Genomic DNA, 13665 nt, shown 5'->3' with positions numbered 1-13665 from the left:
AATTGGGAGATTGGGATTGACATATATACACTAATATGTATAAAATAGATAACTAATAAGAACCTGCTGTATAGCACGGGGAACTCCACTTCACTGTACAGTAGAAACTAACACAACATTTTAAAACAACTATACCCCAATAAAAATAAACAAATAAATAAATAACAGTAAATAATATAGGAATAATAGCAGCAGCTAACATTTTTTGAATGCTTATTATGTTTCAGGCACAGTTCTAAGTGTCTTACATGTATTATCTCATTTAATCCTCAAATTAATCCTACAGAGGTTTTTAGCTCCACTTTACTGATGAGCAAACAAAGACAAAGAGGTTAGATCAACTGCCCAGGATTACACAGCTATTATTTGGTATAGGTAGAATTTCAACCTGGGTGATGTGATCTAGAGCCTACCTTCTTTACTATGTTCTTCTGCCCTCTGGGTTATGAAGATGAGAATGTGGTAAAAAGTGTTTTAAGTATACACAAATATTCTTCATTACAGCTGAATATCAAGTGATAGGACAAAATAATCCAAACAAAATCCTAGGTCATTTATCTACAATCAACATTCCATAAATTGTACCTATTATACACTAGGGAGTGATTACAAAGGTTAACAAGGCATATGCCTTGTCCTCAAAAAGTAGGGAGAACAGGGACTTCCCTGGTGGCTCAGTAGTTAAGAATCTGCCTGCCAATGCAGGGAACATGAGTTCGATCCCTGGTCCAGGAAGATCCCACATGCCACGGAGCAACTAAGCCCATGTGCCACAACTACTAAGCCTGTGCTCTAGAGCCCGTGAGCCACAACTACTGAGCCTGCATGCCACAACTACTGAAGCCCGTGCGCCTAGAGCCTGTGCTCTACACCAAGAGAAGCCACCACAATGAAAAGCCTGTGCACCGCAACAAAGAATAGCCCCTGCTCACCGCAACTAGAGAAAGTCCACACAGAGCAACAAAGGTCCAACGCAGCCATACATACATACATAAATGTAGGGAGAACAGACAAGAGGCAATACTTGACATGAAGTCTGCTTTTCTATGATGAGCCAAGGTTAGTAGCACAATCAGTGTTGCACAATAAAGAGCTTTGAAAAATCACCAAATCACAGCCTCAAAAAATAACAGCACTAAATGCAAAGGGCTAGGAAAAAACTGAGCCAGAAAAGAGATCAGTGTAATTCTTTTCAAAGTAAAGGTTTCTGAAAAATCATAAAGCTTTAAAAAAGAAAAATAAGTTTTCCAGTAGCAACAGGCTTTTCACAGAGCAACAAAGTTCATATAGGTATAGCATAAAAAGGATTATTACTTCCAAATAATAGTCCTAGGCCATATTATAAATCCTGTAATAATAAAAAAAAATAGTGATACTTACTGTGTACTATTACCTAAAAAGCACTGTCGTAAGCATTTTATATGTATGGATTTATTTAATCCTTACAACAATCCTATAAGGTGAGTCCTACTATTAAACCCATTTTATAGATAGGGAAAATGAGGCAAAAGTGAGAGGAAGTAACTCATCCAAGTTTACACAATGGGGGGCAGTGCTAGGATGTCAAACCAGGCAGTCTGTCTCCAGAGTTGTGCTATACTTCCCCCAGTAGGAAACTAAGAAGCAGAACAATAATCTATTCAGAGGTATTATTCAGCCATATTGGGTAACTTGGAGGAAAGTACCTTTCATTCACAATAAGCAGATAATAATTCATCATCTATAGCAGTTCTGTCCTTGGTCTTCCCTCCAGATTAAGCCTGTGCATTCCTCCTCAACTATCTCATCTGCTCCTCTGGCTTTAATTACAATCTACTTGCTGATGACTCCCAAATCTAGATCTCCAACCCAATCTCTCTTCTGCACCTTAAACCTGTACCAACAGCCTCATAGACACTTCTCTTGGAATGCTCCATGAGCACCTCAAAATCAACATGTCCAAAACTGAATCATCATCTCCATCCCACCTCATTTCCCACCCTCACACCCATTCTTCCTCCTGTCCTCCCTTACTCAACAACTGCCTCCATCCTGGTTGCCCAAGTCAGAAACTTGGATGTCCTCCCAGACTCTTCAGTCTTCCTCACTTTCCTTATCCAAGCAATCATCAATCACTGCCATGCCTACCTCCTAAGTATCTCTCCAGTCAATGCATGTCTCTTCATTTCCATTGCCTTACTTTTATAACTTTAAACGGCTATACTAACTTGAATTTTTTTGTTGTTTTGCAAAACTGGTTATCTTTTTTTCTTGTGTTTTGTCATGCCCTATCTGAGAACAAATTCCATGAATGGAGAACAGACATTGTATGTATTTCACACCTAACTCCCTTATGTGCACTTTCTTGATCAGCACAATGTTCTCAGAGATAAGCTTTTGGTTCTATTTAAGAGAAATTAATACTAAGCATGCATGTCAAGTAATGCATCTACTTTTAAATGGCACTGCCTTCAGAAACAAAACCAAGTTATTTTACAAAAAAATTTTTAAAAAGAACAAAAGTAATAATTTCCTATTAAGTCTATCACAGCTCCCTAGGTTATACTAATTACTGTTAAGCGTTCCATGATAGCTAGTAAAGGCCATACACTGTACTAAACCCTTTACACAAATTATTCCGTTTAATGTTCGCAACAACTCTATGAGCTGGGTACCGGTTTTTTTACCCATTTTCCAAACAAGTAAAGACCTTAAACAATTTGGCCAAGGTGCCAACTTAGAAAATAACAGTCAGGATTTAAGCCCGTGGTCACAGTCTGAGCTTATGCTCTTAAGCACTTGCTATTTTGTCTCTTAAGGAGAAAATAAAATACGTGTTTTAAAGCTCGAAAGAAAAAAAGAAAAGCACAAAGCTTAAATGAAACAGATGTTAGTTTTAAATGAAAAAGTGCCAAAAGAGAGTAACACTATGGAAGTTCAAGCAGTTAAGAAACGACCTGTTTGGTAGGTCCAAAAATCTTTAATAAACATCAGCAAACTAAAAAGATCCAGAGTCACAGAAATACAATTGTCGAAAAAGTAATACATTCGAATGTTTCTTCTCTTGGGACTTCAGATGAACAGAAATATGGTCTTATTAAACAAAACATGTCTAGTGTCATACCCACTGATATATTCCACAATGAAAGTCTACAAATGTTACAATCCTCCACCGTAATTCAATTTTTAGTTTTAGGGGAGAGAAAGGTGGCAACCTCCCCACAAGTGGGTGAAAAGCTCAGAAACCTCAACCGTGATCGCTTGCTCACTGCTAGACTTCTAAAAACACGAGTCAAAGGGCCGGTGTATAAAGAACACTGCCTATCATCCATCTTCCTCTGGAGCTATGAGAAACACAGGCGCAGTTTACATTCACACGCTACTAGGATCAAGCTCCAGCCTACAATTCGTCAGATCGGGCAGCTGGACACCGAAGGTGCAGACCACAAGCTCTCAACTTTTCATTTAGGCCGTACGTTTTCGATTCTGGGTGCACGAGCCCACTCTGAATTGGACCCCTGGGTGCAAAGAGGATTCCTGTCAGATTTCTGGGAAGGGTGAGAGGCTTGAAGGAGGGGGGGCCTCGCACCGGCCGGGAGCCCGCCGCGCGCCGAATCTTTTGTTGGGGTGGAGACGAGGGCGGACCCCCGCACCGTCCTGAGGGGCAACGGGGGTGGGCGGGGAGAGGGAAAGGGCCCCGGCCAGCCCGGGGCTGGGGACACAAAGAATTTGGGAAGCGCCGAGCGGCCGGCAGAAGAGCTTCCCCCGCCAGCCCTTCAATAAGCCGCTGCGAACTCCAGGCCCGGGGGCCCGAGGAGCCGGCGGAGGCAGGGGCGCGGGCGTGCGGGGCTCTCAGCGACGCCGGCCGAGGCGCGGGCTAAGGGCCGGGTTCGGAGGGCGGCGCCAGGCCTGGGCAGCCACCACGGCCGCCGAGAGCTCCCTCCGCCCCTCCACCCCTCCGCCCAGCCGCCGACCAGGCCGCGGGATCCCGGCGTCCGCGTCGCCACACCCACCCGCCTCCTAGGCCCGGGCCGGGAGGATTCTCCGACTCTTCCCCCGGCTGCGGCGGCGCGCCCCACGCCCCAGATTTACCTGCTGATCTTCTGGGCAAAGGCGCGGCGCTCGGCCATGGCTGCTAAGGCGGCTGCGGCGGTCTGGGCGCGGACGGGCGGGCGCGTGCCTCTTCACTCGCGCTCCCTCCCTCGCCGCCTCCGCCAGTCCCCGCTCCGGACCCGTGAGGCTGGGGCTGGCGGCCGGAGCCGGGAACGAGCCCGGCCGTAATGCTCCTGAGAGGCGCGCAGCAAGAAACCGCTCCTCCCCTCAGCGCGTCAATCCCCTCGGGAACCCTGGCTTCGGAACGCAGCTGCGGCCCGCGGAAGCGAAGAGAAAGACTGGGGCGTGGAGGGAGCGAGCCGCAGGCTCTGGTCTCCCGGCTGCCGCGGGGCCCGCATGACCAAGAGGACGCAAAGAGAAGCCAGAGAGGGGCCAGTGACCTGGCGAAGCAAGAGAATAAGATAACCGAGCGCGTGGTGGGGAGCCAGGCTCTCCCGAAAAGGAACGGAAGGAAATGGAAGAAGGGCTTTGCCAAGGCGGCTGTGCTGTGCCGCCCGGGAGGGCTGGGTCCACGTTACTGCAGCACCCATCTCCGTGCAGTTGAAAGCACTTTCTGTTCTGCTGCGACCTTGTTAACGGGGTCTGACTGGAGAAGGAATGTTTTTTCTTACAGAAAAAGAGCCAGAAAAGAGCTTTCTCCTGCAGAGGTAACGATAATAATAGTTGACTTGTGGTGCTAAGCCAGGCACTGGATTAAAGGTTTACACGCATGCATGATTTTACTTAATCTTCACAACAGCTCTTGGAAGTAAATTATTATCCTCATTTTAGAGGAAAGGAATTTGGTTCAGGAAACTAAGCGACTGGCCCCGGATCCCACAGATGGTAACCTCTTCAACCGAAGTTCAGACCCTGAGCCCAGGCCTTTTCTTTGAAGACACGTGTTTCCCCGTTAGTAACACTCTTCCTGAGACTATTACATATCCCTTTTGAATCTCATTTTTCATATATATATGTTGAACCAGATGAGCGCTAGTGTACTTTACCATTTTGATATTCTGTTAAGTAATCTGTGTATTTACCAATCAAGCTGATCTTGCCCATCAAATCCTATAAAACAGGGACTAGCAGAAATCATGTTTCATTATTCTGTTGTAATCCCATAGTGTCTAATGTGTTTGGCTCCTAATGCATATTTGCTGATTACTGATGTTACGGTGAAACTAAGAAAAATACCGTGGTTTCTTTAGTACCTTTCTCTTAAGTGTTGCAAGAATTTAATATGTGTATTTATTTATTATGGTCTTGCTGTGTCCCTGTGAAGTATGTTGGATACTTCTTTTCCTCTCTTTTACAGTTGGAAAGTCAGAAGCATGGAGCTGTTAGTTCATTTGCCCAGAGTCACACATTGAGTCAGAGGTGAAAGCCTCAATTAGTCAGATCCATAACTTCCTGTCAAATCCACAGTGCTCTAACTACTGTGGAAGACTTCATTTATTTTGTTTAACAATGCTCACTCCAATAAAGGTGGTCTATTCAAAGAGGTACATATGTAGCTTCTCCCCAAGTGTAGTACAAAGTGCTGTTCTCAGGAAGTTTGAGTCCATTGGGAAACATGAAACAGCTACTCAAAGAACTACAAGTCAAGGCTAACACTGTATGCTGGCCTTTAAGACCCTCCATGATAGGAACCCGATCATATGCTGCCACCTCCTTACTATGTGACCTTGAGCAAGTTACTTAACCTCAACTCTAAAACAGGGTAATAATTGTACCTACTTTAAAGAGTATTATGAGGATTCATTGTTATTATTATACCTGCTGTTAACAGGGATAATAACAGCTACCCTGCTGTTATTATTATCACTGTTATTATCATTATTCATCCTACCCTTAAGCTTGTCCTGGGTGCTTGATTGTCGCTGAATCGTTTGTCTGCTCTCATGCTCCCAGCCAGATGTTATATGCCTTTATCTCTGCTCTCCAAACATCTTTTCACTACTCTCTCAGAGAAATGACCACATTTTGCTTTGAATGGTTCTTTGTGTACATGACTCACTAGTTGCCAAAGTGTCTGAAAGGACATTGCATGCACTGTGCAGTTTGGTGGGAACATTTCGAGCAGGAAGAGGACAAGCTGTAAGCAGGCTAGACAGAGGTTGGGGAATACTTCAGGCAAGAATGGTGGTCCCCACCTCTGGGGAACAGCTGACGTCACAGACAAGTCCAATGTGGGCAGGTATCCATGTCCCACAGGAGTCCAGTCTCAGGGATATGTGTGGAGCTCAACAGAGGGACTGAGAGGGGAATTTTTTGGCTGACCAGCGTCCATGCTCCCCACACTTCCCCCTGTGTGTGTGTGTGTGTGTGTGTGTGCACACCCGCACATACAGCCCTCCCCCCCCGCCACACACACACACAAACACACAGGTCTCAATCACCAGTCTCAATCACCACATTTTTATGGAGCAAATTCCCGCAGCCCAGTTTCAAGGATGAGCATGTGACCTAGGCCTGGCCAAGCTGAGCAGCACATTCCCCTGGCTTCTGTGACTGGTTTAGGGGTAGACACATGAGTCAAGCCAAGACTGTTGGGCCCAAATGCCATGGACTAAAGTATTTTGAGATCCTGCCCTAATTTACATTTCCCCCAAAGCAGAGCTTGAGACACAACTTGGAAGCAGGCAGTTTATTAGGGAAGAGATCCTAGAAGCTGGAGAGAGGGAGTAGAGAGAGTGGACTAGAGGAGAAAAAGCCAGTAAAGGGGGCATTATTGAGTGTTAGCACAGTGGGCAGCAAAGCTTAATCCTGCCTGCCACCCTCCGGAGAACTGTTTAGTATGCACTTCAGAATTGGTCCTGTGAGGTTGAGTATTTAGCTACCCTTGGTTGAAGGCTGATCCTCCGGACATTAACTACTCCCACACTCCATGCTGCAAAAAGCTGAGCGATATGGTAGGTGCTTCAGGTAGGAAGCCATCCGTGTGCATAACTGTCCACCACAGCTGCAGCTAAAATCAGAGATGAGCTGTGGGGAAGAAGTATGAAGTGCCAATAGTTTCTATTACCGACCCCCTGCAAGTGACACGGAGACTACAGTAACAATCCTCCTAAAACAGAATGTATGCCCCTCATGGTTCTTTAGTTGAGAAGGGCCCAAAGGTCAGGCTACCCCAATCAAAATGGCCTGAAATGTAGGCTCAGTGCCCACTTTAAAAACAGGCCGAAGTTATGCCTTTTCTGAATGAGCTGTATTCCAAGGTAGTCATATTTGATGAGGGGAAGTTATTTTAGAAGAATTTGAGCTAACAAGTGCAGAGGTAGTGTAGACTCTGGTGAAATAGTGAACCTAGACCTGTACTATCCATTAACCACTTGTCACATGTAACCATTTACATTTAAGTTAATTAAAATTTGAGTCATTTTTCAGTTGTATTAGGCATATTTCAAGTACTCAATAGCCACATGTGATTAGAGGCTACCATATTGGACAGTGTACAGATAGAACATTTCCATCACCATAGAAAGTTCTATTGGACAGCACTGACCCAAACATTATAGCTGATAAACCATTAAATAAGAGCCTGTTGGAGAATTTTAAATGGTTGGGTTAGGCCAATAAGAACAGAACCCACTGATTAATCTTAACATCACAAAAAATTCAATCAGTCACTGTATTCCTCCTCATGTGATGTAAAGAGGAGATGTTTAGGATGCATACAGTACCACCTATGAAATATTTCTGTCATAAGTTTAAATCCAAATCTGATCAAACCTCTGAATCTAATTATGAGCCTATAGAAAATATAGGGGTTGGGGGACCATGTTAAGTAATACCCTAGGGTTGCAATTAGCAAAATTGAGAATATGGTAAATTGTACAGGACATAATGACCTGGTTCCTTCAAGAAATAAGTAGCAAGGAATTTTTAAAAGATTAAAAATAGAATAAAAGCACAAGCAACAAAAGGTGAATTGGACATCATCAAAATTAACAACTTTTGTGCTTCAAAAGACACCACCATCAAGGAAATGAAAAAACAAACCAAAGAATGGGAGAAAATTTTTGCAAATCATTTGTCTCATAAGAGACTTCTGTCTAGAATATATAAACGATTCATATATCAATAATAAAAGACAAATAACCTAATTTTAAAATGAGGAAATGATTTGAATAGTCGTTTCTCCAAAGAAGATATGCAGATGGCCAATACACATATGAATAAAGTGTTCAACATCATTAGCCATCAGGGAAATGCAAATCAAAACTACAGAGAAATATCACTTCACACCCATTAGGATGACTAGCATCAAAAGGACACATATTGGGCTTCCCTGGTGGCTCAGTGGTTGAGAATCTGCCTGCCAATGCAGGGCACCCGGGTTCGAGCCCTGGTCTGGGAAGATCCCACATGCCGCCGAGCAACTGGGCCCGTGAGCCACAACTACTGAGCCTGCGCGTCTGGAGCTTGTGCTCCACAACAAGAAAGGCCGCGACAGTGAGAGGCCCGCGCACCACGATGAAGAGTGGGCCCCCGCTTGACGCAACTAGAGAAAGCCCACGCACAGAAACGAAGACCCGACACAGTCTAAATAAATAAATAAATAATTTTTTTTTTTTTAAAAAGGACAGATATTAATAACTGTTGATGAGGATGTGGAGAAACTGGAACCCCCTTATACTGCTGATGGGAATGTAAAATGGTGCAGCTGCTCTGGAAAACGGTCTAGCAGGTCCCCAACATGTTTAAATATAGAGTCGCCATGTGACCCAGAAATTCCATTCTTAGGTATATACCCAGGAGAAATGAAGACATATGTCCACACAAAAACTTGCACATGAAATGTTTATAGCAGCATTGTTCACAATAGCCAAAAAGTGGAAACAACCCAAATGCCAATCAACTGACGAATGGATAAAATGTGGTATATACATACAATGGAATATTATTTGACAATAAAATTAAATAAAGTACTGATACATGCTACGACATGGATGGATCTTGAAAACATTATGCTAAGTGAGAGAAGCCAGACACAAAAGGTCACAAGTTATATGAAACGTGTGGAATAGACAAAGCCATAGAGACAGAAAGTAAATTAGTTCTTCCCAGGGGCTGAGAGAAAGGGAGAATGGAGAATGACTGCTAATGGCTTTAACGTTAATTTTGGGGGTGATTAAAATGTTCTATAATTAATTGTGATGGTTGTACAACTCCGTGAATATACTAAAATCTATGTAAATTTTACACTTTAAATGGGTGCATTGTATGGAATGTGAATTACATCTTGAGCTGATTTTATTCACAACACTGACACCAAATATGTGTTTTTTTCCCCACACCAACCAATTCTCCAACTCTCCAAACACCAACTGGGTGTCTATAGTTCGTTTCAGTTCTGACACAACCTACCTGGGTTTTGCATAGACCCCACAAGTTAAGAGCTCAATCCTGCAAGATTACCCCCACCTAAGATGACAGCTGCAAGTCATAGGTTACCACTTGTACTTGTGACCAACCGACTATAAATTCAGTGGGCTCCCACAATCCCCTTCCCAGTTTCAATAATTTGCTAGAATGGTTCATATAAATATATTAAGTGATACTAAGAATTATTATTTTCTGGGTATCTTCCCTTTGTTCCTCCAGAACCACTCTCCACCCTACTCTCTGCTCCAGAAGGCTGGACTCTATGGATTATATCAGTAGGGCTCCCATGCCCTTTAGCCATTAGATGGACTAGGCCAGTAAAAACTACTAGCAAAAGAAGAGAGAGAGGGAGGAGAGTAATGTCAGGGTATCATTCCCCTGTCTCCCTCCCTGCAAGATCACCCTACTGTGTCTCTTGACCTAAGGTCATTGATTTTTTTCAGTGCAGCCCACTCTATAGATTCTTTCTTTTTCCAGGTTCTGGTAACCACTCCCTCCCCATATCCTTATGGGTCTGGAGGTGGTACCAGCTCAGTCACTTACCCTAGGTTACTGTACTATACCTTGTGGTTCCCCTATACCCACAACCTTTAAATAAACCCTCTTAAAGTTATCTTGAGTGTATCCTCTGTTTCCTGTTGAAACCTTGATTTAAGTGCGATAAGGGTTTTGCGGTTGTACAAAAAGAAGTGGGGTGGGGGCATCTTTTTTTCCTTTAAGATACATTCTGAAATGTTTATTAACGAACTGATATAAGGTCTGGAATTTGCTTTAAAAATAATCCAACATGATTGATGTTTAGTAGGTACAGAGTTTCAGAATTAAAAGATGAAAGAGTTTCAGAGATCTATTGTACAACAATGTGAATATACTATTGAACTTTATACTTAAAAATGATTGAGGTGGTAAATTTAATGTTATGTACTTTTTACCACACACACAAAAATGATAATCCAATGTGGGCTTACGTTGATAATTGTTGAAGCTGGGTGATGGGAGCATGGGGATTCATTACCTCATTCTTTTTAAGCTGAAAGAAAGAAAAGAAAAATGTCCCAAATTCATATGATATCAGAAGGGAGAAGACAACCCGCTGATTAGAGAAGATAGAAAGAGAGTTGAAAGCTCAGAGAATGAATCTATCATGTAGCCAGACTAAAAGTCCTAAGAAGCTAGGGGTTAAAGAAATAAAGCATGTAGAAGAAACGTTGGGGCAAGGGCCAGCTTGAAACCAATATCAGTGGTACCCTATTGTGCCATTCTTATTTCATGTCACTGGGCTAGGATCTGAAACCTGATGGGGATTATTGATCTGGATCTGGGCCCAGATGAGGCCAATGTTCTTTAGGAACAGTAGGGTAGATCTGGAACAAGCAGGTCTGACACAGAAAGGAAGGAGAAGCACCAAAGTTCAAAAGAGTTGGAGTCATGGAAACGTTCTGCCAGGTAGGAGATCCTATGTGTTGTAGGCTGTGGGGAATGACTAAGAGGAGAGAGAACAATTGAAATTCTGAAAGAGACACTTGATAACCTTGAGATAAAGAGGTACCTTTCGTTTGCTACCTGGGGAGGGAAGAAAAGAATGGAAAATCACGCAGCATTGTAGAGGTAGAAATAAGGGAAATTGAGGGAGCTACCTTCAGATACCATTCCATTTTCTCACTAAATATAACCATGTAATGCTGGTATATTCATTTTGAATCACTGTATAACCAAAGGTGACCATTGTCATACATTCATCACATAATATAACCTATCAATTGAGTGCCTATCTCGTATCCACAAGTCCTGCCCACATGCTTGGGGAAGGCTTATACAAAACATGTATACCGGGGGCAGGAATCTGGGGGGCCATCTTAGAATTCTGCCTACCACAACCAGGAAAGGATGGGAATCATGGATGTATGGGGTCATTGCTAGAACTGATTCAGTTCTAGATAATTGTTAAGGTAGTAAATTTTCTGTTATCAGTATCATGTGGCACTGGGACAAGTATGAAAAAGAGTTATGGAATATTCTTTTCCCAAATATTTCAAAGAATTGCATAACTTCCTCTGTTTGGGTACTACTAGGTGTAGCCTTGCTTAAAGATAGACGATTACCTCTTAAGAATGCTGCCTAACCCCATAATTATGTGATTCTGAAATAGAATGTCATCTAGCACCTTAGCTTGGTATTTGCTATTTTAATCTATGTGTAATTTAGTTTAAAGTTCACTGCTTTCAGGACTTCCCAGGTGGCGCAGTGGTTAAGAATCTGGCTGCCAATGCAGGGGACACAGGTTCTATCCCTGGTCCAGGAGGATCCCACATGCCACGGAACAACTAAGCCCATGCGCCACAACTACTGAGCCTGTGCCCTAGAGCCCGCAAGCCGCAACTACTGAGCCCGTGAGCCACAAATTCTGAAGCCCGCATGCCTACAGCCCATGCTCTGCAACAAGAGAGGCCACCACAGTGAGAAGCCTACACATCACAATGAAGAGTAGCCCCCGCTTGCCACAGCTAGAGAAAGCCTGCGCACAGCAACAAAGACCCAACACAGCCAAAAATAAATAAATAAATAGATAGATAAATAATAAAAAGAAAATTATTTCACTGCTTTCTTTACTGGTTTAGCTCTATAATATCACACAATTTTTTACAATAGGTGGGATATTCTATCAAGACAGTTTTGAATCAGATTCTGACTCTGCTTCTGTTTCTGCTGCTAGCTCAAATATGTTACCTAATATCACTGAATTTCACATTTTCTACTTCTCAAACAGAGATTACAATAGATATTTCTGAAAGATTTTGTGAAAATAATTGGTTCTACAAAAATAGTTTGAAAGCTGTAAGTAGAAAGAACTTAAATACTGCTATAAAAGCTCACTTTTATTTGGCATGTTTTTTCAAGATACATTTTTTCGAACAAGAATTACCTAGCCAGCCCCTTAAGGTTGTCAGCTCTAAAAGTTTGTATATTTTTACTTTTCCGTATATAATGTATTTGTAAATCATAAACCTGGAAGAAACCTGAGAGCTTATCTAGCTCAAGTGAAGTGGAGTGAAATGATTTCAACTAAAACCATCCAGGTAGTGGCAGAACCAGGTACAAAACTCAGGTCTCTATATTCCATGGTATTTTCATGACTCCATGGTATCCATTCATTCACTGCCTTTTATTCACTAACTGAATAAATATCTTTTGAGTGCTACTGTGTGCCAGGGTTTGTCCTAGGGCATGATGATACGCTATTAATGAGAAAATCATCCTTGCTCTCCAGGAAATTGGTAGGGGAGGGGTGTGGAGATAATAGACAAACAGTCAGTTCTTTGATAAAAGTATGCACAGAATACTTCGGGAATACATAAGAGGGGACTATAACCAATTCTTGGGTGGGCAAGAAAAACTTCCAAGAGGAGGAGACACGAATTCTAAAGGACAAATAGAAACTAGCCAGGCAGAGAAACTAATTAGGGTGGGGAATGGGCATTCCTGGCAGAGTAAACAGCATGTACAGGTGCACTGAGATATGAGAGCTTGGCTTATTCTGTGAAGCTGCAAATGGGTCTATGTGATTTGAGCTTGGCACACAAGGCAGGGAATGATAAGAGGTAAGAGTGGAGAGATAAAGCAGAGGCCAGATTATGTAGGATTTGGTGTGCCAGGCTAAGGAATATAAAGTACACACTGAAAGAGATGGCATAAGAAGTAGAAAATGGCAGGAAACAATCTGACCAAATTTAAATTCTATTACAATGATTACTCCAACTTTAGTGAAGAAAACAGATTAAAGAGAAGTTAAAAGTGGGGACAGGTAGACAAATCAAAACGTTGTTGTACTAATCCAAGGGTATCACTCTATAGATCTGGTTACTGTAACAGAAACCCAAATTACAGGGGTTTGCACAAGATAAAAGCTTTTTCCTCATTTAGTCAGGGCATAAGTAACCCAGGGCTAGTAGAACAGTTCCAGGACATGGACTGTCAGGTGTTGTCCTCATTTGCATGTTCCAAGATGGTTTACCACTACCACATACACCTTACAGCCTGAGATATAGTAAAATGGAGAAGAGGATACATTTCCCTTTAAGTTTATGACCTGGAAGTTCCACATCACTTCAGCTCATATCCCATTAGCCAGAATTTAAACACATGACCATTGCCTATCTGCAAGAATAGCTAGGAAATATAGTTTTTATTCTGTGAGGCCATGTG

At 42.7% G+C, this 13665-nt stretch overlaps 1 protein-coding gene across 4 annotated transcripts in view; it reads right to left on the bottom strand.

Moving 5' to 3' along the window:
* Positions 1 to 4293, bottom strand: part of DOCK7 (dedicator of cytokinesis 7) — a 210501-nt gene extending 206208 nt beyond the window's left edge. For all 4 annotated transcript variants that reach the window (XM_082834071.1, XM_082834067.1, XM_082834068.1 and 1 more), the window contains exon 1: positions 4072 to 4293. In XM_082834071.1, the coding sequence (XP_082690197.1) occupies positions 4072 to 4109 (38 nt within the window). In that variant the 5' untranslated portion in view covers positions 4110 to 4293. The remainder of the gene's footprint in view (positions 1 to 4071) is intronic.
* Between the last annotated feature and the right edge of the window lie 9372 nt (positions 4294 to 13665).

This window comes from Leucopleurus acutus (genome assembly GCF_964270905.1).
Source record: "Leucopleurus acutus genome assembly, chromosome: 2".
Lineage (NCBI taxonomy): Eukaryota > Metazoa > Chordata > Mammalia > Artiodactyla > Delphinidae > Leucopleurus > Leucopleurus acutus.
The sequence above is the reverse complement of the archived record's forward strand: the minus strand, read 5'-3'. Positions and strand labels throughout refer to the sequence as shown.